This window comes from Sebastes umbrosus, chromosome 7 (assembly GCF_015220745.1).
Source record: "Sebastes umbrosus isolate fSebUmb1 chromosome 7, fSebUmb1.pri, whole genome shotgun sequence".
In the NCBI taxonomy this organism is placed as follows: Eukaryota; Metazoa; Chordata; class Actinopteri; order Perciformes; family Sebastidae; genus Sebastes; species Sebastes umbrosus.
In genome coordinates, this window is record NC_051275.1 from 20859960 (window position 1) to 20883436 (window position 23477).

At 41.3% G+C, this 23477-nt stretch overlaps 2 protein-coding genes across 7 annotated transcripts in view; both read right to left on the minus strand.

Moving 5' to 3' along the window:
• Positions 1–624: 624 nt before the first annotated feature.
• Positions 625–11138, minus strand: LOC119491664 (NACHT and WD repeat domain-containing protein 2-like). Of its 2 annotated transcripts, none has more exons than XM_037775826.1 (10): positions 10847–11138; positions 10673–10761; positions 8975–9082; positions 8475–8672; positions 7930–8062; positions 7722–7849; positions 6588–6938; positions 6295–6396; positions 4919–5555; positions 625–3881 (listed from the first exon to the last, which is right to left on the minus strand). In XM_037775826.1, exons 1-10 carry the CDS (start codon positions 10926–10928, stop codon positions 721–723), a joined length of 4989 nt encoding a protein of 1662 aa, XP_037631754.1. In that variant the 5' UTR covers positions 10929–11138; the 3' UTR covers positions 625–720. The 2 variants fall into 2 exon arrangements, with proteins under 2 accessions (XP_037631754.1, XP_037631753.1); XM_037775825.1 differs by having other exon boundaries at positions 7930–8065.
• A 160-nt stretch (positions 11139–11298) lies between these two features.
• The window catches only part of LOC119491665 (F-BAR and double SH3 domains protein 2-like), a 78446-nt gene continuing 66267 nt past the window's right edge, over positions 11299–23477 (minus strand). For 3 of the 5 annotated variants that reach the window (XM_037775830.1, XM_037775828.1, XM_037775831.1), the window contains 7 exons: positions 21593–21727; positions 20568–20651; positions 20212–20389; positions 18972–19195; positions 17007–17199; positions 16806–16894; positions 15900–16322 (listed from right to left, as the gene is read on the minus strand). In XM_037775830.1, the coding sequence (XP_037631758.1) occupies positions 16230–16322; positions 16806–16894; positions 17007–17199; positions 18972–19195; positions 20212–20389; positions 20568–20651; positions 21593–21727 (996 nt within the window). In that variant the 3' untranslated portion in view covers positions 15900–16229. Of the gene's footprint in view, positions 11432–15899; positions 16323–16805; positions 16895–17006; positions 17200–18971; positions 19196–20211; positions 20390–20567; positions 20652–21592; positions 21728–23477 lie in introns of those variants that run through there. The other 2 variants (XR_005207635.1, XM_037775829.1) reach the window with 2 other exon arrangements.

Sequence of the window (23477 nt, forward strand, 5' to 3'; positions counted from 1 at the left end):
AAAAGGCCAACAGGCCAAAGCTTTTGCAAAAACATGTTCTCTGTGTCCTGTGTGAACAACAATGAGTCTTGTGTTGAGTCTCTGTTGGTTCAAGATTAAGGGACTGAAAGAATAGTGACAATGTCAAAAGTGTATAAAAAGAGCATGTAGTGTGCAAGTGTTTGTCACTCTGCAGACCGGAAGCCTCATCTCTCGGATAAACAGACAAGGAAGTCAAGAAATCGGTCTCTTCATTTGTTTAGTGAAAAAGTACTACACTATCCAGCAGTATATAAAGTAGCTGAAATTAGCTCCACCTTTACCACCTGCAATATTAGTGATGTAACATGAATGCATCATTTATTATAATACATAATGAATGCTTTTACTTTTGGTATATATATATATATATAATTTGGTAACAAAATATTTTTACACTGTATTATTACTATTTTGCTTTAGTAAAAGATCTGAGTACTTCTTCCCCCACTGATGTTACCGCAGTTTCACAAGCGTGTTGGAGGACTACGGTGGCCTTCAGGTAACGTAAAAATGTGAAAGGTTCTCTCTAGAGTCAGTGTTTGGTTTGTCCGTTCTGGGAAACTGTATGAAGGGCTCATTCTGAGCCAACAAAAACACAACGATTCTTAGCCTTAGGTGATTATACACTAATGAAAACAGTTATGAATATTATATTCCATTTCTGCTAATAGATCCCCCTAAATGCTACACACTGTTCCTTTAAGGCCATGTAATATTGGGAGTTGGTAGTGGTAACCAGCTGAATGCTCTGTCAAAGGGGCATTGCTTCAACCGACCAGTCAAATTCTCTCTGCACCTGACCGACTCCTCTCCGTTGATCGTGCCATCTAAGATTGAATACACACCTACGGACCCGTCCTCAAATCCCACAAACACACACTGCTGCTCACTCACAAACAGAGTCGACGGATTCTGAGCCAGACACACACTGCCTATTCTTTCCCCGTCTGTGAGTCGTACAACGGTGAGGACGGGCCTCGTGTGCAGGTGACAGTTTTTCTCCAGGGTGGTGGTGGTTGTGGTGGTGGGGCGGGATATATAGGCAGCGTAGCGTCCAATTTTATCCAAACAAGCGTTAACGACAGGACCCTCAGCCTTGAATGAGCACAGTCTGACCTGAGATAAGTCCAAGAGGTTGACAGCTTCATTATCAGTGGACAGCAGGGCGTAGCTCCCATCAGAGGACATTTGGAAATCTTGTGGCTGACAGTGAAACCTATAGGGCAGCTGGAAGTGTCTGCACAGCGTCTCCTCTGCTACCTTCCAGGTGTACACCGCCCCCGAGGCGCCCATCACCACCACAAACTCTGGGTGTTCTGAAAGTGTGTGGAAAGCGACAACGTGCTCCGAGCTGTCCACGCAGGAGAAACGCTTGCTGATCGAGCCTGACCACAGACTGGCGGCTAACAGATCTCCACGGCGAAGGCCAATAAGGAAGGTGCTCTCAGGCGTCACCTGGGCGTCAGATAGGTGTGGGTGTATGTTGCATACAATGCTCCCATGTGCCAGCCTCCAAACGCGAGACAACCCTCGATCAGAAATACCGACCCCGAAGTTACTGTTGGGGGTGATGAGGATGTCTGTCGCTCTGCTGCCACTCACGCGCAGGACATTCTGACCTGTTTCTGTCTGCCAGATGTATATTTCACCAGCTGAGAGTGTCACAAGGTGGATGTGATCCGGGGAAAGACGCAGTTTTTCCACGGGACCATCATGTAGGAAGTTAGCGTGCGGAAGTCCCGTTTCTAATCTCCATCTCCACACCGTCTCCGACCCATCAGAGGTGTAGAAGCCTGTTCGCTCAACCACCACTTCTTTCACTCCACGCCCCATTTTCGGAGCTGCACCTGCAGCGTCTATCATCCCAGAGTCCCACACTGTCAGGCCGCCGTCGTGAGCGACGCAAACGACATCTGAGGCCGTTTTGAGGAGCGTATGAGGAGGCTGCGTGTTTGTTTCTAAGGAGAGAACGCACTCCCCTGTGCTGACCCTCCACACTAAGACAAAGGGACAGGCGTCTAACAAAGCCAGGAAAAGGTGGCCGCCCTGGGCGAGCACGGCTTGAGTGAAGGCCCTCTCCTGTGGAGCCGAGAACTGGTCCCACAGCTCCCAGTCACATGTATCCCACAATGCAACCTGGTGAGATTGACACACCAATAAAGTGCCGATTTCATCTGAGTAATCTACATTAAGGATGTTGTTAGATTTACCCCCAGTAAAGCTCTCTGTGACAAGTCTGGGTGGCTTTCTTTTGGCCGCCACATCCCATAGGGTTACACTGCCTGTCCTGTCAACACATGCCATTTCCCACTTATCTTCACACAGAATCACTGATGTGACCGCATTGTGATTTGAGTTTGAACAGTTGCCGAGGAGGCTGCCGGTGTTTGTGTCAAATATGGACACTGTGCCTTCCTCCTGCCCACAGTACATGTAACAGCCATTAGAGGAGCATACCAAACAGGTCACGTCGCTCTGACACTGGAAATGAGTCAAGGTCTCACTGGAGACATCAAACATACTCACAAAACTCTTCTCTTTCCACCACATAAATAACTTTTTCTGTCGTGCAACAAACCCCTCAACTTTGTCTGTTTTTAAAGGGTCTTTATTAACCTGCAGAAACATCTCCGGGCCCGTCACATCCCACAAGAAAAGCTTGTTGCATCGTGTGGAAAGCAGCATGAATTGACCGCTGCTCTTCACTCCTGCAAACCTCAGCTCCTCTTGCTCACAGCTCAGCGATAGTTTGACCACGCCGCACCCGGAGCCTTTCCAAATCCAAGCCGTGCCATCATCCATGATCTCTGCTACGATCCCACACTCTGTCCCAGCTGCTTCTCTAACAGAGACATCCTTAGTTTTGGCGCCACATTTTAACTGCTGTGTGGGGGGAACAGAGGAGGTAGCTGGGCAAAGCGCTACTCCTAATCCGCTTCCTCTCTTCCTCCTCTCCTGTCTGATCTCTCTGGCGTAACCTTGGAGTGCAGGAAAGAACTCCAGATAAGGCAGGAGGCTCGTCTCCATCACTGAGGGCAGCTGCAGGGGTGAGCTCCGCAGTAAGCAAACACAAGACTTTAATATGCTTGCTAGGAGTGCTCTTTCCCTTGACAAACAGAAGTAAGATGACCCCTCCTCACTCCCCAACATGGCTATCAGATCTCCCAGGAGTCCTGCTTGAACCATAGCCTGGTGAAAATTTAAAGACATTAACAGTCCATGCTCCAACTCCCCCCATTGGTCGCTTTCTTGCAAGTGATGCGGCAATTCTAAGATCTTCCTGAGGTTCACTCGGCCGACCTCTTTGAAAGAAGAGGTGAAGACAAACGGCTGGCTGGGTGGCTGCTTGTCAATGTATATTTCCATTTGGGCGGTGTCCTTGTTTGGTCCAGATTTCTGCTTTACAAGAAGTGGTTTTGCAACTTCACAAGACAGTTGGCCACTGAAATAGTCCGCCATCGCTAAGTGAATCTCCCTCCTCACCTCACAAGTGCCTAAACACCTCTTAGCCACCACCAGCTTGAAATGCCTGCTCGCCCAGAGCAAAACACGTGACCCCGCAACTGTCCTCCTAATGAGAAACCTCCTCAGATCCAACAGAAGTCTCTCCACGTCGACTTGTGGGACCCTCACATTGGAGGAAGGGCTCTCATCCCGCTGAGCATACTCAGTCAGCACCGCGTGATCGCTGGACAGCAGATCGGCGAGCTCGGCCTCAGTGAGCCCGGTCCTGGAGAGAGTGAGGTAGGAGACGCCACGGGCCACGAGGGAGGAGCCGTGTTTCTGCTCGAGGTGATCCAGCAGCGCAGAAATGGATGAGTGGACGCCGTCAGGGAGAGACGACTCGGTCACATCTGAATCTGATGACGAGAGAAGAAAAAAGGAACCGGAGGAGAGAAATTTAATATAATCAGACTGTGTTGAAATGTATCAGCATTTCTTTGAGCTCTGTTTATAGTAAAAAATCAAACAGTTTTTATTTCTGATGGCTGGAAAAGTTGAGTGTCAAGTGTGTAACTTAATATGGTGATTTAGATATTAAAGTTTTCTTCTTCTTAATTCTTGTAATCCATTTGAATGTATTTGAAAATATAGTATGTAAAAATAGTTAATGCAAATGTCACCTCATTTTTTCTGTAATAAAATGTTATTAACAATGTACAGTAAAAATAAAAAAGTATAAAAAAATCGATAATGAAGGCAATTGTTGGTTGCAACCCTACGTATTTGTTTATTATTATTATTATTATTATTATTTCTTATTATTTTTTTAATGTATTATTATTATTTTAATGTATCTATTATTATTATTATTTATTTATTTATTTCTAATTACCTACTATTACTATTATTATTTGTCTAATTACTTTTTCTGTATGTGTACATTTGATTTCTTTCTGTGATTTGTGTGACCCTGGACGAGAGGATGTGGGAGAGGGAGGGGGTGATGAATGTACTGTATGTATATATACATGTCAAGAGGACTATATTTTGTATAATGAAAAAATACCAATAAAAAGAACTCTACAAAAAAAAACATTTGCTAAAAACTACAGTCCCCTAGCTGAAAGAAATGAAACTACATATTTGTGACCTATATTTTAAAGATTTATAACTTCAGAGGAAAGAAAAGAGTTGGTGGTGGTTGTTGTGTGTCTTATGGTTGTGTTACTTATTGAATATTATTGTGAGTATGAATGTAATGAATGTAACAGGCGTATATTGATGTATATATATATTTTCTTATTTAAGTATTGTTATAAATATGAATTAGGACCCCAGGAAGAGTAGCTACTTCTGCAATACAGTAGCTAATGGGGATCTAAATAAACTAAACTAAACTGGGCTTGTTAGGACTGAGCACCACATCCAGGTTTGTTTACTGTATTGGTCGTACCAGAGTGCCAGAGCGAGGTGTGCAGGTGCAGGAGACGAGAGTAGAGAGTCAGACAACAGGAAGTCAGCGCCTGGTTCACCAGCGCCTGTTGTCCTGACGTCACCCTCCTCCCTGAACTGCTCAGCAGTGACGCCAACATCTTCGCACACTGTTTCCTGTTCACCGATCCCAGCTGAACACACACATATCCCGACTCCCTCTCGCTGCCCTCTGACACACTCTGAGGTGGACTTCTTTGTGGGTTGATGGCTTGCAGGACTTGCGTTCGGTTGGAGGAGACTGTGAGGATGAGTTTGACGCTGGGAGGAAGGGGGGACGGGAGGCTCTCTATGATCTGACCTCCACAGTTGTTTTCCATGTGATCCAGGCCATCGAGGATCAGAACTAGAGGCTGTTTGATAGAGGGTTTGGAGGAGAGGAGGGATGAAAGACGCTCTTTAATCTCAGACTGACAAATGTTGGATGTCGGGTTACAGCTGAGGTCAGTGATGCAGCTCAGATCGTCCAGGTCGCTGTGATATCTACCGACAATTTGATAAAGCAGGCTCGACAACAGGTGCCACGGGGAAGGGTTGATTGACAGGTTGCAAAAATAAGTGATCACCACAGGATCACAGTCTGGTAGCCAAGACTTTATCTGAGGAAAGAGACAAAACACTTCTTTACATGTTATCAAGACCATGTAGTTACAGCTTCCTGTATCACTGTGTTACAACGCTTTGTCACATGGGTAATTTCTCATGATAAAGCTAATAAGTACCAGAAACACTTCTCGTTAACTCTATATTAATATAAATATTATTAAGTAGAGCTGCAGCTATCGATTACCATCATTATCAATGACTGTAATCTGAAGATTCATTACCTGATGAATCCATTAATTGTTTGGTCTATAAAATGTCCATAATGAAAAATGTCCATCACCATTTTCCAGGACTCAATGGGATGTATTTAAATTATTTTTTTCTCCATGCAACAGTCCAAAACCCAACTACAGGACTCAGAAAACCATATTTGAGAAGCTAGAACCACTGAATTATGGGCATTTTTGCTTTAAAAAAAATACTTTAACAATTAAATAATTATCCAAATAGTTGCAAATTAATTTTCTGTCACTAACTTTATTTTTTTAAATGCTTCAAGCTAAAAAAGATCCATTTAATTCACAAATAAGAGGGATAAAAATGACAATTTCCTCTTTTGTAAGTGGACTGTTGCTATGTTTTTGATAAAAAAGAAAAAAACGGAAGAAGAAAATGTATGAGTTCATCCTACTTAATTGTGAATACTTATTTCTAGCTCTACTTTCTGTTTGTAGCATTTATTTTATTGTTTGGATGTAACATCTTTTCACATTTCACATTCAGTCCACTCACCTGTTGAGCACAGTGTGCCAGCAGAACGGTCTTCCCTGTGCACGGTCCTCCTGTCACCACTAGTGGACGCTGTTGTTTGCTCTGCTCCACATAGGCCCTGACCTGCAGCAAAGGAAAAGGAAACTCTAGTGATGCAGTGTTGCACCTGAAATGTTTGGCTCTATCAGAATGTCACAACACAGGGAAAATAAATCAGAAAATATCCACAAAGTGAATTTGAATTGGTAAAAAAAAGACATCATAAGTAGTTAAATTATACATATAAATGCTGTTCACCATCCCTTCATACTGACCTTTTCCTCCTCCGGCCGAATGACGTCATAAAATCTTGCCAGGACGTCACACAGCTCCTCCTGCTCCGCCTGCTCTCTGGCCAAAGCATCGCCGAGCTGGGAGCCTTCTCTGCTTTCTAAGATGCTCCAGCTCTCAATCAACCCCACCAGGTCAGAGTACACCTGCTGGCACAGAGACTCTGCATAGCCCCGTCTCCTGGCTGTCGTGTAACCATGGCGCCGGTCACACTCGGTGGTGGTTGTGTAGACTAGAAGCTGGGAGGAAGTGATGAGGCCAGGGAGGAAGTTGTCACAAAGGTCTGAGAATAATTGTCCATCAGTCGGTGCTGTCTGTAGGTCAAAGGTAGCAGCCTAAAAATACAGAATATCAAATCAAATCAAACTTTATTTGTAGAGCACCTTTTATACAGGTAGGTGCCGCTGACGGTGTGGACCATGAAACAGAAAAGACAAAACAATTAAATCATTTAACAATTTGATAATGTGAGACCAATGCACGCAAGACAATAAAATGATAAAAATTTAATAAAATAGAATTAAAAGCTATAATGATAGTAATAGTAGGAAAACAGGTGATTAAAATAACAAAATAATAACCATTCTTAATCAAAGAAAAAAGAGAAGTCTTTTTTTTTATCACTTTCTGTGGCATTTTTTATACAAAATGCTTGTCTATTTCATATTAAGCTATTTCAATTATAATACAAAAATGAACCATCATTTATAAAAACCTACACGTGAGAGATATTTTAAGCACATCTCTATGCTTCTGTAAACACAAATCACATTTCTGTGTCAGGAAATAAAAAAAAAAATGATGTTTTGGATGTTTATAGCAGTTTACAGTGGGGATTTATTAGCTAAAAAAAAACGCTTCACATAGGGCTGACCCGAATTCTTCGAAGCTTCGACCGTTGCCGTAGTAATCGACCTCCAAATCAGTATTCGAATGCTTAGTTTTTAGCTTTTTTTATATATAAGTATGTAATAACAATGTATAAATCCCCAAATAGCCCATGAAATAAGGAATAACCCCACAACATTATATGAAAAAATCGATAAATGAAAAAAATGTACTTTTGTCAATGATTCTCACTATAATCTGTGTGAGTGAAAGTGATGGGTGACTCTTACCTCTGACTGTGTCTGAAGTTGTGTCTCTCCTTTTGCGTTGACGACCGTGTGGATGTAAACCAGACAGTGTCTGATGATGTCACTATCAGGACGGGTGTCCAGAGCAAATCGCAGATCTGTGTCGAGCGCTGGAGAGAAGCACATATTAAATTACACTTCAACGTCACAAATACACACACACACACACACAAAGACATGTATATCTCACCTGATCGGTAGTAGCTCTGGGCTCTCTCTGGGCTTATGACACCATTGTGGACACACAGACTCACAGCAGTCTGAAACATCTTCCTCAGCTCTTCTTTTTTAGCCTTCATCTCCTCTTCCTCTTCAACCTCTGCCTGCTAAACAAAAAAAACAAAAAAAAGTTTTTTAGAAAAAAGCACCACAGTCTAAAAGTTGTGATAATAGAAATAAATATTATTTATCCAAAACATGATCACATGCACTATAGAAATGCAATGTTATTTGATATAGTAGGGGGAGTGGAGTATTAACCTATATTTCTAAAATCAATATGGTTTAATATGGAAACAATACCAAGAGAGAGCTTTATTTGTGTGGTCAATTTTATTTCGTAGCCTATTTAAGGACCTCTTTCGGGGCACTAATTATAATTTGTACTCACACTAAATTAGCAGCTGTACTTGGACAAACTTACTCCTGTTTGCTCAACAAGAGAATCTTAATTATAATTTAATCAGGATGAAGACAGTAGATGAATCATGCATTTCTGAGGTTTAGTGTGATCACCTGAGGGCAGCAGGTGTGTCTGTGTGGAGGTGTCAGGCAGTAGGAGGGAGGGACGGTGTTCTCGTCCCTCTGGTACACTCTCTCAAGCTCCTGGGTGCTGACGCCCGCCTGCTGGCTCTCCTGCAGCAGCAGCTGGTACTCTGACACCTCCACCTGGGCGGGCAGACCGGCTGTGCCGTACTGATGTCCCACCAGGGCCTGCAACACCGCCATGTGGACACAGAAGGAACAGCAGCATGGGATGCATTTGTTCAGTGCTGATTAGTTCACAGTTGTATTGGTGTTTATGGAGTTATAAAGCTCAACAGGGACTGTGCTGGTCACTCTGTATTGCTGTGATTTCATTTAAAGCTTCAGTAGGCAGAATGATTTGCTCCAATTCTACCCGCTGCAACTTTAATATATTTTTATTTTTTGAACACTATGATGCTCCTTCAGAACCTGAGGCATGCTGTACTACTATAAACTCATAACTAAATTAATCCGGGTGATTTATTTACCAGTAAAAAAAGTCCTGCGGAGCTTCTTCTGCATTCTTTAATCAGCTGCTGTCTGGTGTTTACATCTGGCCAACGACTGGGATCACTGGACTCAAATGGGTCTATCACCTACACACATACAAACACACACACACATACACACTGTGGTCAACAATCTAGAGGAGAGATGAATGATAATCAGTTTATGAAAAGCACACAGTGAGGTGCAGTAACAATCAGCCAGGTGGCTCAGTAACATATGATATTCTTCCAACTCTCTAATTACACATGCTGCTGAAAAGAGATGGCACACTGTGCTGGTTGAACTGCCCCGAGGTGATTTCATACACACTGACGCACTACGCACAGAGTCGCCCTACAGCTGCTCATCCTTTTTATTGTTGTTGTCAAATTTAATTAGGCAAAGTAGAGTAGAATTGACTGCACTTTTAAAGGGATGGCCTCATGGGGATAATGTGAAAGAATAAAGGACACACACACACAAACATACGCACACACACAACTGGAAGCTACCAAATAATACTGCTTTTGTATTCCACTTTACGCAGTGAGCAATGTTACACAGAGGAGCCCTGGCGATGCTTGAATCTGTCTATAATAGTGCAGAAACAGTCAATTATTCCTCTTGTCGACTGACAGAAAATTAATTTTCTGGCTGCAGTTTTTCAGAATAAAAGCCCACAGGAACCCACAGTTTGCTGTTTAGTGGATTTTTATGGTCACCAATTTTATCTTTTATCTTGTATAATGTGTTTTTTTCTGATTTTATTTTCCATCTTAATGCTTTAATATGTTTTTATGTTCATTTTTATGTGAAGCACTCAGTGCATGTACTGTCTTTATTGTTAAGCACCTTGAGCAGCATTTCTTGTATGAAAGGTGCTTTACAAATGAAGTTGTATTATTATTATTATTATTATTATAGTTTGATTCCATAGTTTAATTTTTTGACTGTTGGTCAGACAAAACAGTAACTTAAACTGAAGACTTTCCCCTCTGATAACATGGGCAGTTTCCATTATATTAAACAGTTTATGAGCAAAGCAACATTTGTAATGCCCTGTAACTGTTGCAAAACTTTAATAAAAATATATCATAAAAGAAGAAAAGAAAATACTATCAGACACCACTTCCTGGTGTGTGATTTATTTTTACTTTTGGGTTTACCACAATAGGATGGATCTTCTAATCCAAAATTAGTTTTAGATATGTTAATGTTAAAACTTAGACAGAATGTACTATACGTATAAACAAGTAATATGCTAATTTAATTGAGAAATGTCATGCTTAATAATGAGATATTTAGGATTCTCTATCTGCTAAAGAATAAAACTGTGTCTATTTTCCCACGTGGGAAAAAAGAATAATAATAAAGGCACCACCGGGGGGACACTTTACTGGAAACACAAACAACTTTATGTTTGTAACTTTTGCCACAGATTTGAAATAAAGTAAGTTATGCACATTGTTCCCCCCATTGAACCACAGCTGAATGCTCCTCCTAGCTCTAAAAGCCATTAACAGTGCGAGTGGTTATGACATTAAATTAAGTGTTAAAGTGGCGATAAAAGGAAGGAAAGGATGTACAACTTTAAGTAGAACCTTATAAGAAAAAAGTAACACCTTCCCATCTGCAGTACACAACACAAACAATTATCACTGATGTGTTTTCTATGTAGATTTAGAGTGTGTACTCACCCTGACGTCCAGTCCCAGTGTGTGTCTACAGTGCTCTCTAAGTTTGGGGAACACACTCTCTCTCAGAGCTCTGCGCTCCACCACGCTATCTATACAGAGCATAAACACAAACTCTTCACAAACATAACAAAAAGAAACATGATCAAAGAACACAACATTTGCTTTTCTACGTACCCTCTGGGTTAGAGCACAGATAGAGCTTCACACAGGAAGAATCTGAAGGAGACCAGCCCATTTGTTGTCCTCTGGAGAGCATGGCACATCGTTAAACTGGGGAAAAATAAAACTGGAAAACCTTTGGCATGAACATATTCAGTGACCCAAATAAAAAGTTCACAGTTGCTGCTTTGCTGCTCTGCGCTGTTGTTCCTCTTTCCCCTCCCGCTCCACTCAGGAAACTCTGGCCTCGGGTGTTTACAGTGTGAGTTATCATGATCACACCCACTTCTAGAGACTGGAAGGTCAATACAACACACACATACATACACAGATACATAGTTAGTTGGACTCAATTGTGTACATAATCAAATATGTAGGACAGGTGCATAAACACACGTTTAGATACAGCAAGGCAGACCATCACACACAACATGAGCAAACATAAAATAGAAGAATAACACAGGAACAACTTTTCAATATTTTTTTTATTAATTAACATTTGTACACAATAAATACAAACTTTGTTTTTTTTGTACAGCCAATAATAATATGCAGAAAGACTTTTGCACCTGTTCTCATTATTATCACCATGGCAACAGTCTGTGAAGAGAGAGAGAGAAGGCCAGTTGTTCCACCACATCGTTAATAACAGCAGCTGTGATGCTGCTCCAAATCGAAGGGTGAAAAATAAAAGAATTATATAATACATTAAAACAGGCTCATAACCAAATAATTCAACACTGTCGCGGACCAGAGGGACTGTTAAAAAAGTGAAAATAATCCTGTTCAAAGTGGAAACTGGCAACAAAAAGTCATGAATTTTGTATTTGATAGAAAGACTGATTGAGCATTTATGATGGGAAGTTCTGTGGAACGCTATAAACTTCAAAACAAGTTTGAAAACCATTTTAAACAAGAGCTCAGAGAGCTGAAGGAGAGGCTGCTGCACACTGTTACCAGTCGATGCCAGTTCCTCCAACAGCACGGGAGCAGAGGTTTGGATCTGAAACAACAACTAATTCCAGCATGCTTAACGTTGTTAGGCGTGGATGCTACGCAAAATGTTGTTTCTAAAAGCTGATGCAAAAAAAAAATGTATTGTCTTCATTTCTTGCATCACTTATCTCAATCTGACACCTCCACCTTGCAAAAGAAGAAACCCAGAAATTTGAGCCCAGATCAGATTGTTTTTCTTGTTACAAGAAGCCCAAAGCTGTGCCCCAACTCCATACTACATATTAATACTATACAGTATGTACTTCATACTAATCTCCATACTCCATACTTTATACTGCACTTAGTATAGAAGAAATTAAGATACTTTACAGTTGCGTACCAACAGGAAATGTGGTGTGATGCTGCAACTTTGGAGCCTGACTTATGATGTTCTTAACAAAGAGAAAGCAACACAGATTTAATACTTTCATTTCCGTAATATTTCTGGAGCTGTCTCACAACTAGGGATGCACCGATACCGGATGGGATATCGGGCCGATGCTGACTCAAATAGCTGGATTGGATATCGGTGACAATGGGGCTGATCTATTAAATTCAATTCTTTGTTTACTGTATACTATATAAATTATAAACTGGAATTTTTATTTCTGTTTAAATTTAGACCAATTTGTTGCTGCATTAAAAAGAATTACACCTGAATAGTAATTCCTGTTAATTTTGAAGATTTTTTGCCAATTGTTGGTGTGCAATTTATTATTTTAATATAAATATTATGCTATCTATGTATTTATTTGTTAGATTTTGTTTTACTAAGTTAGGAAAGCAATATTTAAGTCAAGTCTGATGTTGCCTTACACATAAAATAATAAGAAATAATATAAAAATAATGATCCCCGTCGCTTCCACACAGTGAGGCGTACAGCGTATTAATCGGTACCTGCTGATACCCAAAGCCCAGGTATCACTATCGATATCGGGACTGAAAAAGTCGGATCGGTGCATCCCTACTCACAACAATTAGATTTAATTGTTTCCATGTATTCAATCAAATTAAACCCTGGTTAAAATAAATATGGAGGAAGGAACTGGGACACATCTTTACATCTTCAGAGTCTCTCTTTCAAACAATCACACACGCAAACAGCCGGGCCCATCTCAAGACCATAAAACCACATTCTCCCTAAGTCTTCATCCAAAACATCCCTTACTATGATCATGTTTTTTTTTGTTTTTGTTTTTATAAGTTTAGGAAAACATCAAATTACATTGTCCACAATTATCTCTCCATCTCTTTGGAAGAGTGGGGAATAAAAAAAATCATCAGTCACACTGAAATAAAAAGGATTCGCCACAGAATCAGAATGAAAAGGATTAACTCTGATTTCTGTATTAAACTGCAGTGATTGATCAGAGTCTTTTCTCTCCATTCTGATGCTATGTTAAGGTACTGCTACTTTCCAGGGAAGGTACAAATAAATAAAAGTGCTACGCTGCCCTTTAGGCAAGGAGTTTTAAAGGCTTGAAGGGTATTTAAGGGGGGAACATTTATTTACTTTGAGTAAAAAAACAAGAAAAGAATTGTACTTAGCTCCATTTGAATGTCGTTTGCTAGTTCTGTCCATTTAGCGTGATGTATTTGTTTTATACATCTCCTTTGTTTTCTGTTTCTACCACCATTAATGAAAGGAAAACATGAGGATGATATCAAATTGGAAAAACTTAATCAGTTTTTATGGATGTCTACGACTCACTTAGTGAAGTTGCTTGGCAAAACAGAGAAAAATAATACCTGTGAATGTAATGCGTGTCAATTAAACAAGGATAATATATTATTAAAGGTGAACTGATCAATGTTATAAATGACGTGAGAGGAGATCTGTAGGGATAAAAGCAGTTCATTCTGTGATTAATAAAACTCCTGACCCCAAATATGATCTATATCATCTCAAATAAAACGTTTCTTTGTCACCACATAGTGAATACCAACAGTGTCAGTGCCTTTGAAAGCACCACCAACCTCCTCCTGAACCAATCAGTGATTAGCAATGATATAGCAATGTGTGCGTAATATAACGTAACTGGATGTGTGTATATGATAGCCATCGATTCACACTGACTGCCAATGGACAGAACAGACATTAGAGAAAAGAGGTAGAGAAAGAAAAGGAAGGATGGGAAGAGAGGTGGAGGAAAGAGCAGAGGGGAGGATCCAGCCTCCCTTTTCTCTCTTGCCCTTTCATCCCCTCCTTCCCTCCTCTTCTTCCATCTCTCCGTACTGTATTTACAATGCCCTTTCAGTATAAGATGAGGATAAAACTTCCACTACATATCAGACATGGTATTCCAATCAGCTGAGTTAGTCTATATGAAACGCTGTGCATAACATTCCTATGACAACAGTAATGTACTGTACTAATACACATTGAATACGTATGATGATAAGGACTATATATGGCGAGGGAAGGGCTGGCGAGGGGGGGGGACACTGTGTCCACACACACCACCCAGTTTCTCTGTCCATTTAACCCCAACTGCAATCCAAATCATGACACGTTTGGCAAGTTTTATACTTATTCACTCTCGTCAAGCTTACTTTCTACAGAGCCCCGATACTCCAACTATAGTAAAAAGATGTCAAATAAGTCAAAAACATAATTCATTTTACTATTTATCTTTATTTTTCAACTAATTTATTTTACTATTTTTTGATCTTGGCACACATTAACTCATTTATCTATTCCCCATTTTCCTTCCCTCATAGAACTGTGTGGCTAACGTTACGTTAAATAGCTTACAGCTCAACACTGCTGGCTAAAAACACGAAGCACAAAACTTTTTTGCTAACTACCAAGCTGAAGCTCACTTTTGGCATAAAACTAAACCAGCTACTGCACCTTTATTTTAATCAGCAATAGACTGTACTTCATAGCTGTATCATTAGATAAACTCTTGAAACGGTAGCTAAAGCATTTTAGACAGCAAGCTACTTGCTACGCTACTACACTTCATCTTTCAAGTGCATTTATCTCGTCTTTATCGAGGACCACAGTGGAAATAAGACTTTACTGTCATCCACAATATATGTGTGATTTTATGTCTCAAAGAGTTTATACAGTGATGTTACAGCAGTATGCCGTACAGTATATGGATGATTAACATAACATAACACCGGCTGGTGTAGTTTTATGAAGACAGTTAGCTTCAGCTAGGCAGCTGGCTGAAAAGGCCGGTGCTCAGAGTGTTTAGCTATCAGTGTTGTCAGTTAAACTAGCTATCCACACAGTCCTGTCGTTTGCTCCAAATAGAAGCGATGTACCTAACGCTAATTGATAACATTTTTTATGTAGATGAATACTTCTTAAAAAATAATACATCTACATAGCCTTTAGAAAGGCGCTGAATAAAGGTATGGCTTTTACTGAAAAAAATGATTATGATTGTGAATTAATCATTTAAAAAAATTTGGTTTTGTTTATCTCCGTGTGAGATATCTGACGTTTGGTTCCCACTTCTATCAAGGCTTGTCAGACAATAGTAAAACAACGTTTGTGGTATCTCTGGGTCGTCAGTTAGAGTGGAAATAACAGATAAATGGCTGAGATTGATTGTAAGTGCCAGGCAACGACTTGTTGTGAAGTAAATGCAATGGAGCGGGGGAGGGAGAAGGCGACATCTAGTGGCTGAATGTTATCAATAGCACCTTTAAGCATAGGGAAAATTTGAGGAAAAACAAATGTTGTATGGGGAAAATAATAAATGATTAAATATATAGGTATAACGCTGTACATTTCTTTTTACAATCCATTTAAATTTTTTAACAACATCATTATGTATTCAGCTATATTTCTGACTTGTCCTATAACCCTTTACTACATTTTGTTAGTTTTAGGGCTCCATAATTGTTCACGTTTCATTATAATTTAGGATGTGAGTGAAGTTTCTCAATACGAAGCAGAATGATCTTCCTGTACAGAGAGATAAAACTGCTTTATAAGATCTTGAAGTAAGCGTAACGAGATAGAAGAACACTTGCCAAACCTATCATTAACTTTCCCTCACGCTCCCCCTCTCTAAACATTCTTCCTCCTCTTCAGTGTGCTCTGGTTTGCTGCCCGATGAGGTAAAGTTTTAAGGCAAGAATGGAGGGACGGGGGAGGGCGTAGAGGGAGGTGGGGGCGGCTACTGCTGCACTTCATTAGGAGGCTAATACGGAGATTATTCAATTGGATACTCTGCCTTCATCCCCTCTCTTGGCTCTCCTCCTCAACTTGAGGATGAGAGATGTGGAGAGGTCGTGGTTCAGTTCGGTGTACTTCACATCACGTTGATTAAGCTGACTTCAGTTCAGAGCAGTTCAGTTACCCAGCCTGTAGGATGCGTCTGTCTGTCATCTGTTTTTGTTTTTTCTGTCTCTATAACCGCCTGCCAGCTTCTCTGTCTGTCACACCAGCGTGATCTCCACCTCCTCCGTCTTGTCGCTCTTCTCCTGCGGTCGGCGGGGGTGCTGTTTGGGAGGAGGGGGAGCAGCTCGCACCTGCAGCGATGAAAAAAAAAAAACATAATAAAAGTAGGTTTAAGAAAAAAAGCAAAGTGAGGAGATGGAGATGGCCTACTTTTCTTAATTTGACAAACAACTTAATGTTCATTTCCTGCTGTGGGACAAAAAGAAAGACATATCTATTATCTACTTTTAGAGCCGTTTTTAAAAAAAAAAAAACACAGTAGTCTGAATAGAAATCATAATTGGGATTCACAGGCAGTTTACTCAACACTTTGTGTTATATGGGGCTGCAACTAACAATTACTTTAATTATCCATTAAGCTGTTTTTGTCTATAAAATGTAACACAATAGAGACAAATGCCAATTACAATTTCCAAAAGCCCAAGTTAGTATCTTCAAATTACTCTTTCTGTCTGACCCATCAGCCAAAAACCCAAAGATATTCAGTTTACTATCACATAAGACGAAAAATACTGACACACAAAACACACTTCTTGAATAAGTTTTATACTAACAGGTCGTAGTTTGCCCGGGCCTCCTTCAGGGGTGAATCGCAGTGGCTGAGGAAATCCTGGAGACACTGGACTCTTGCCAGAGCTTTGATCTACAGAGAGAGAGAGGGAGGGAGATTAAAAACTCACAGTAAAAAGCCACAATGACCTCTTCTCAATTAATTCAACTACACACATTTTTTCTTCTGTGTGTGTGCGTCTTACTGTGGGTGGGTAGCGGCCCCTTGTGCAACGAGGTGGGCGGCGGGGGCTTGTGCTCCCCATTGAGTGCGGCGGAGGGGGAACGGGGGAGCGGAGGCGGGGTGGAGGTCTCGGGGCTGGTGAAAGGGCTGATGGGCGGTTGTTCATACAGCGGCAGAGGTGGCAGAGAACATGGCAACTTCAGAGATGGCGAAATCTAGAGAAAGGGACAGAAATAGAGAAATACATCACTGATAATGTGCTGCTCACCTGTGTGGACGTAATCACCGTGACATCACCCACTGGTTTGTGGACTACGGTTTGGAAGTTATCGAAGTCTCGATTTCGGCATAGAGAAGTGACACAAGAGTGTGGCGCTTAGGACAACCAAATGCTGAATAAGACATTTTTAGGCGACTAAAATGTCACACTGAACTTTCATATACTGAAAACACACTGTGAAAGGGTTTAAGTTGTAAGATGAAAACACGGACACCCCGTCATAGCGACCTGTCAATCACAAGGTAGCCACGCCCTAAAGCATTCCCTGCTTTATGGTTTATTTTACTTTAAATGTGACCATAATTTACTAAATGAACATCATGCTGTATTGAAGAAGACTTGAAACTAGCGATTGAGACCATAAACTCATGATTACAATGTTTACTGAGGCAATAAATCAAGTGAGAAGTAGGCTCATTTTCTCATAGACTTCTATACAATCAGACTTCTTTTTGCAGCCAGAGGAGTCGCCCCCTGCTGGCTATTAGAAAGAATGAAATTTAAGTCACTTCCGCATTAGCTTCACTTTCCTACAAACCCACAAATATATATATCACAGTATAAATGATATGAAACTGATAATACTGACTGGACCATCATCTATCTGAAGTCAACTCCATTAAGTTACAGCTCAACAGTTTGGAATATAACTGCAATAAATGCATCCAAAACAACACCTTCTTTCACTTACAGTGAAGATCAGATACAGTAAGTCCAATATTCACGCTCTTTTTCAATCTGTTGTTGGTCTCCACCAACTCCTGAGGGAAATTTCTGGCTCCTCAGCAGCTAAATGCTTTACTAGTTCACCAACTAGTCGCTAACTTTGTCTGTCTTCCGTTTGGTGCTGAGCAGGTGGTGTACAAGATTTTTAAAGCTTTTCAACTGAAAACAGCTGCTGGCTGCACCTGAAAATCTCGTGAGATGGTTAAGGTTAGATTAGAGTGTCGTGTTTCTCAAGGCAGTCTCCAGTGTTTACACATTTTTTGCAAGTTTTTGCAATTTGCAGGTTATCTTTTAGACACAACCACAAAACAACAAACTTAAAAATGCTAAACGCTCCGTAGAGCTGAGGGGAACTGCAGAGTCAGGTGATAATTTTCTGTGGGTTTGTCACTAGAAGCGACCCCTTTTCACATTATAGTCATTCCATTCAGTATTCATGCAAAAATATTCATTAGAACAGCTTTGGTGTAACACTAAAGGAATACCTTACAGAGATATTGCTAGTTTACTAGTTTGAAGTGTGACCTGTCACTACACACAATTTTACAGCGTCTGTGGCAGCAATCAGAAGGATTCAGATTTTTTTTACTAATCTTCCCCACATATGACTTAAAAAGAGTTGTTATGGTGTGTGTTATGTCTACAAGCTTTTAGGAAGGGAGAGGCTGTATCCTTCCTGTTGCTGAACCTCTAACAGGGCAGCACTCTGTGCCACAGATAAGACATCTTTCTGTGATTGCAGTACAGGGTTTTTATCAGAGCGCTGCAGAAACACAGCAGTTCTGATCCACTGTTTGTGAACTCTGGCCTGCTGATAGATCTACTGGACAACAGCCAGGAAAGGAGGGGAGAGTAGACTACACATTATGCTTGGTATTTCTGCCCTGATAGGACTGATAAGACCAAATTTCCAGCTCTTTGAGAGTGACGCGCTGAATATCTGTGTGTTACTCAAGTGGGAGTAATATGTCTCTGTCATACCTCTATGTCACCCACCTGCCCTCCTCCACTGGTCTCCCCATTCTCAGTGAGATCTTCCACCAGCACCGAGGGGAAGACGCCCACCCGTCCGTTGAGCTCCCCCTCCCAGAAGCCGTCGTCTGTCTGAGTGTCGCGGTTCAACAGGCGGATCACCGCCCCCTCGGAAAAGGAGAGTTCCTCGTCCGCCTGGCCCTCGTAATCATAGAGAGCACGGACATACATCACTGCCGAGAGAAAGATAGACATAGAGAGAAAGAGAGAGAGCAATAAGATACACCGAAGGAATAATTATTCTTGGGGAAATGCAGTTCCTCGTCTGCCTGGCCCTCATTATCATAAAGAGAATGGCACACAGTGCTGGAGAAAGGGAGATACAGAGAAGACAGGAAGAAATAATAATTAGGTGACAGAGTTTCCCCATGTGTCTGGTCCAACTATACAGGTAGAACAGACACACAGCATTAGAAAGAGGGATGGAGAAAGAGAGAGTAGAAGAAGAAAGCAGGTTGCAAAGAAGGCAGGTTAGAGAGAAGAAGAAATGATAAATAAAATAAAAAAATAACATTTTATGGATTTCACTTTTGTAACTGATGAACTATCTGAATGCTGACTACATGCAGACCATCAACACCCAAAGTGTGGATGTGGATGTGAATGCAGTAATCGTACTTTGGTCTGCTTTAACTTGTGCACTGTGAAACCGAGTGGGAGTGAGTCCCTGCCCCAAGCGAGGGACTTTAAGTATCTCGGGTGTTGTTCACAAGTGAGGGTAAAATGGAGCGGGAGATGGGCAGGCGGTTCGGTGCGGCGTCCGGATAAATAAATGGATGAAGGAAATCAGGAGGGACACAGCTTGTGGGACCTGACCTAGTACTGTTTCTACTTAACGGTGGCTCATATAGCCTATAGGTTTTGCATTTACAATTATGTTGATTACTGCAACCACAGAAATATGTTTACCTTGTTTTACACAGAGAGGTAGATAACCCACACTTGCTTATTCTAATAACACTCTGCTTTCCAAAATGAGTGTTGTTTACAGCTTGATTCTGAGCAACTCCAGTGGAGCAGTAAAGAGAAAAATGCCTTAATCAGTGGCGCATAATAACCTCATTACTGGAAGAAAAAAAACTCATTTACACTCATACAACTGGAACCAGCTTGTTTACTGAAACTCCTGGCATGCAGTTTAATTATTTTAAAGAATAATTTACCATCACCAGGTTTACAGCATACTCACTGTTTGTGTCTCCATTGATGCAGCCAGAGTGCAGCTCTGGCTCGGTGGAATTGGACGAGGTGTGTGATCGAGCGTCGAGCGTAGCCAGAGACTGGAGCATGCTCAGCAGACTGTTGGAAGTCGGGAACTGCAGGTATTTCTCTGGTACGTAGCCCACGTGACCTGTCTTATTGCGAGCCTGGAAAACACACAAACACAAATACAAACAATGAACAAATACAACATGAAAACATGCACAGCTGGAGAAAATTGAGCACCAAGAAACTGTACAAGTCTGTGCTGCAGCACACAGAGCTGTCGAGATAAGGCTTCTGTTGTTGTAACTGTAATGTACATCTGTGTGTGTATTTGTGCACCTTGACCCAGTCCTCCATGTCTCCGTCCTCAATGACCTCCAACATCTCCTGTTCATCAATAGTTAATTCATCTGGCTGAGAGGCCTGCGGGAGAGACACACCAGCGGGGTTAAAGACAGAGAGACATTTATACAGTACAGTAAAACACTCCATACTAGACTAGAGTCCATCATTAATGATTCATTTTAAAATGCTAAAAAATGTCATGGTTATTCATGGGAAATTCATAAACATTTCACACTTCCTATAAATCAGGGGTGTCAAACATACAGCTGCAGAGCCAGAACCGGCCCACCAGAGGGTTCAATCCAGCCCACTGGATGACTTTGCAAAATGTGAAAATTGCATTAATTCCAAGTTTTCAATAAAATGCACTGCTATTCCTATTTCTTCACTGGGGTGGCGCTGTCCTAATAAGAGTAGCAGTCTCAGTGCTGGATACGCTATTATAGATCCCACGTGCTTACGTACAGGCTACACGACACTACGTGACATTAAGTGTCGGCCACTGTTCATGCAGGAGCCGCCGGTGGAAAATGTCTTTGTCAAAAAGGAGAAAAGTGAACACCAAGAAAAAATGGACCAGTTCCTATTTCTTCACAGAGGTAAATGGGAAGTGTATTCAAAGCACCTTTCAGTGATCAAAGAATATCATATTTGGCTCCAATATCAGACTCATTATGGCAGAAAATACAAGAAGGTTTTCAGAATGTACTTGTACTTCTTTACATAAAAGAAAGGGAAAAATTTGGAGGTGTTGTCATTATAAATTATTATGGAATGGTTTTACTGGTCCGGCTCGCTTGAGATCAAATTGGGCTGTATGTTGTCCATGAACTAAAATGAGTTTGACACCCCTGCTATAAATGCAACACTGACATTCAACTTTGCTTATCTACATGGTTGCACGTGTTACTTGTGCGTTGTTGTTGAGCAGGTAGCTGCAGACATTTGATATGTGCAGGTGTGTGACCATGTAACCGCATAAGGTAACTGTGTATGTGTGTGTGTTGGGTTTTGTATACCTTGTATGAGTACAGGACTTTGCAGGTTAGCGGGTAGTTTCGGAGGGTTCCCGACGGACTTGAGCTGCTGTCGTCAAAAACCTCCATGTTTTCTTCACACTCCTCTCCCTCCTCTCGCTCCAAATCCACTGTGCCCTTTAACACACAAACACACAGCCAGATAAAAGTCAAAACCTCTGATAACTACAAGGACAAATACGAAATCACCTCCAAAGCTCCAGGGTGGAAAAAGACTCTCGTACTCCAGATCAAATACACACAAAGCATTATAAAAACCCAATTTTCACACAACCTTCTGGCTCTAACTCCTCAGGTCTTGATGTGACGCCCAGCTAGGGGACTTGTTATGTTTGTCTCTCTCTGCTTGTGTTAGAAGGTCTGTCCATTTAACAAAGACTTTCACCTGTTCCCTTTGCCCCCTCTTCCTGTGTGTTTGCACTCTCTCTGTGCTAGCGTCACAATTTAATCTATAGCAATGCTTACCTTTGCTTCCTGCCTGGGTTTCTCTGTCCTGCTCAGTGTGGGTGCTACAGCTTTGAGAGACAGGTGTAGAGGCACTAAGGTTTCATATGATCCTGCCCCTCCCTCTTTTGTTCCATCAGAATTTAACTGGCTTATATGAAGGTCATGTGATCTAGCTGGTGTAGAAAGATCCATCACACACAGCAAGCTGACCTGGCCATAACAATAGTGTGTGTGTGAGTGTGTGTGTGTGTGTTTATCCATTCCCAAGTCATTGTGTTTGGTCATCAGATTTCTGTTGACACAGTAAACTCTACACCGGTGCAGAACAAAACAGATGTGCGTGTTTTGTATATGAGTTGGACATAAGAATTTATTCCCTAGGGAAACAATAACCTCCAGGTGTGGTCCTAAGGTGTTCCCTAATACAAATGAACACACTGTTACATACATCAGTCTTTCCATCTATCCACTTTACTGGATTGATTTAAAACTGCACTGCACAGCCTCAGGGCCAATTCCATTTCATCCCTGAAGCGAAATGACCAGTGTGTATTTCAGTAATAACCCGATAAAATATCAACAAAACTACATCTCAGTGTGTGTCCCAATACAGCTGGGATGCAGACCAGTGGACGGCTTTATGGTTCCTGCAGGAAATAACTGTGAAAGTGATATTGTAATGAAGGCAGTGGCTGCCTGAGGGGCTCGAGGGTTCAGGGTTTACAGTATTTCATGGTCGTATCAATAAAGTTGAGTGGAATGAAGGAAAGGTCGAGGGAAGTGCCTGCTCCTTCTCCTCTGCAGATTATTATTCACAAGCCATCCATCCTTCTCTCTCTGACCATCGACCACTTCTTGACCTTTCCCTGATCTGTTAACAATCCCTCTTACTGTTTTCCTCTCCTTTTTCATCATTTCCCTTGTTGCACCTTGTTATTATAATCCCTCTTTCTTTGCCGCTGTCAATCTCTAAAGGCTCCAGTACACTCCAAATAAAATCAAAGGCTGTTGAACTGCTGTCGAATGCCTGAATGCTCAGTGTGCCTCCTGGTCTGTTCTTTTAATGACGCCCACACCAGATGGAGGAGTTTTCGGCAAGTCTAGCCTACACCTGATTTATCGTATAAAATAGTGCAATGGAAAGTTGAAAGAACACTTTTTAAAAACAAGGACACATAAATAAGATCCTCAAATGCATATAACACCACATAACTACTTGTAGGGAGTGTAAATCACAAGTTTCATCACAATACGATATATCAATTCTTTGGACAACCATAGGATATTTGCTGATATCACAAAGTTTGCCACGATACAATTTTGATTTGATTCAATTCAGGGGCCTGCGATCGATATGAGACGATATCATACGCCCATTAAACACAACCATTTATATCAACTCACAAAAGGCAACTAAAGC

Bases quoted from the DNA above. Each gene is read 5' to 3' on its own strand.
- LOC119491664 (XM_037775825.1), bottom strand. From the start codon at position 10,928: ATGCTCTCCAGAGGACAACAAATGGGCTGGTCTCCTTCAGATTCTTCC. The intron at 8,066-8,474 runs GTGATCACACTA...TTTTTTGTTTAG, and splicing joins GACACACCTGCTGCCCTCAG to CAGGCAGAGGTTGAAGAGGA. The intron at 5,556-6,294 runs GTGAGTGGACTG...CTCTTTCCTCAG, and splicing joins TGGCACACTGTGCTCAACAG to ATAAAGTCTTGGCTACCAGA.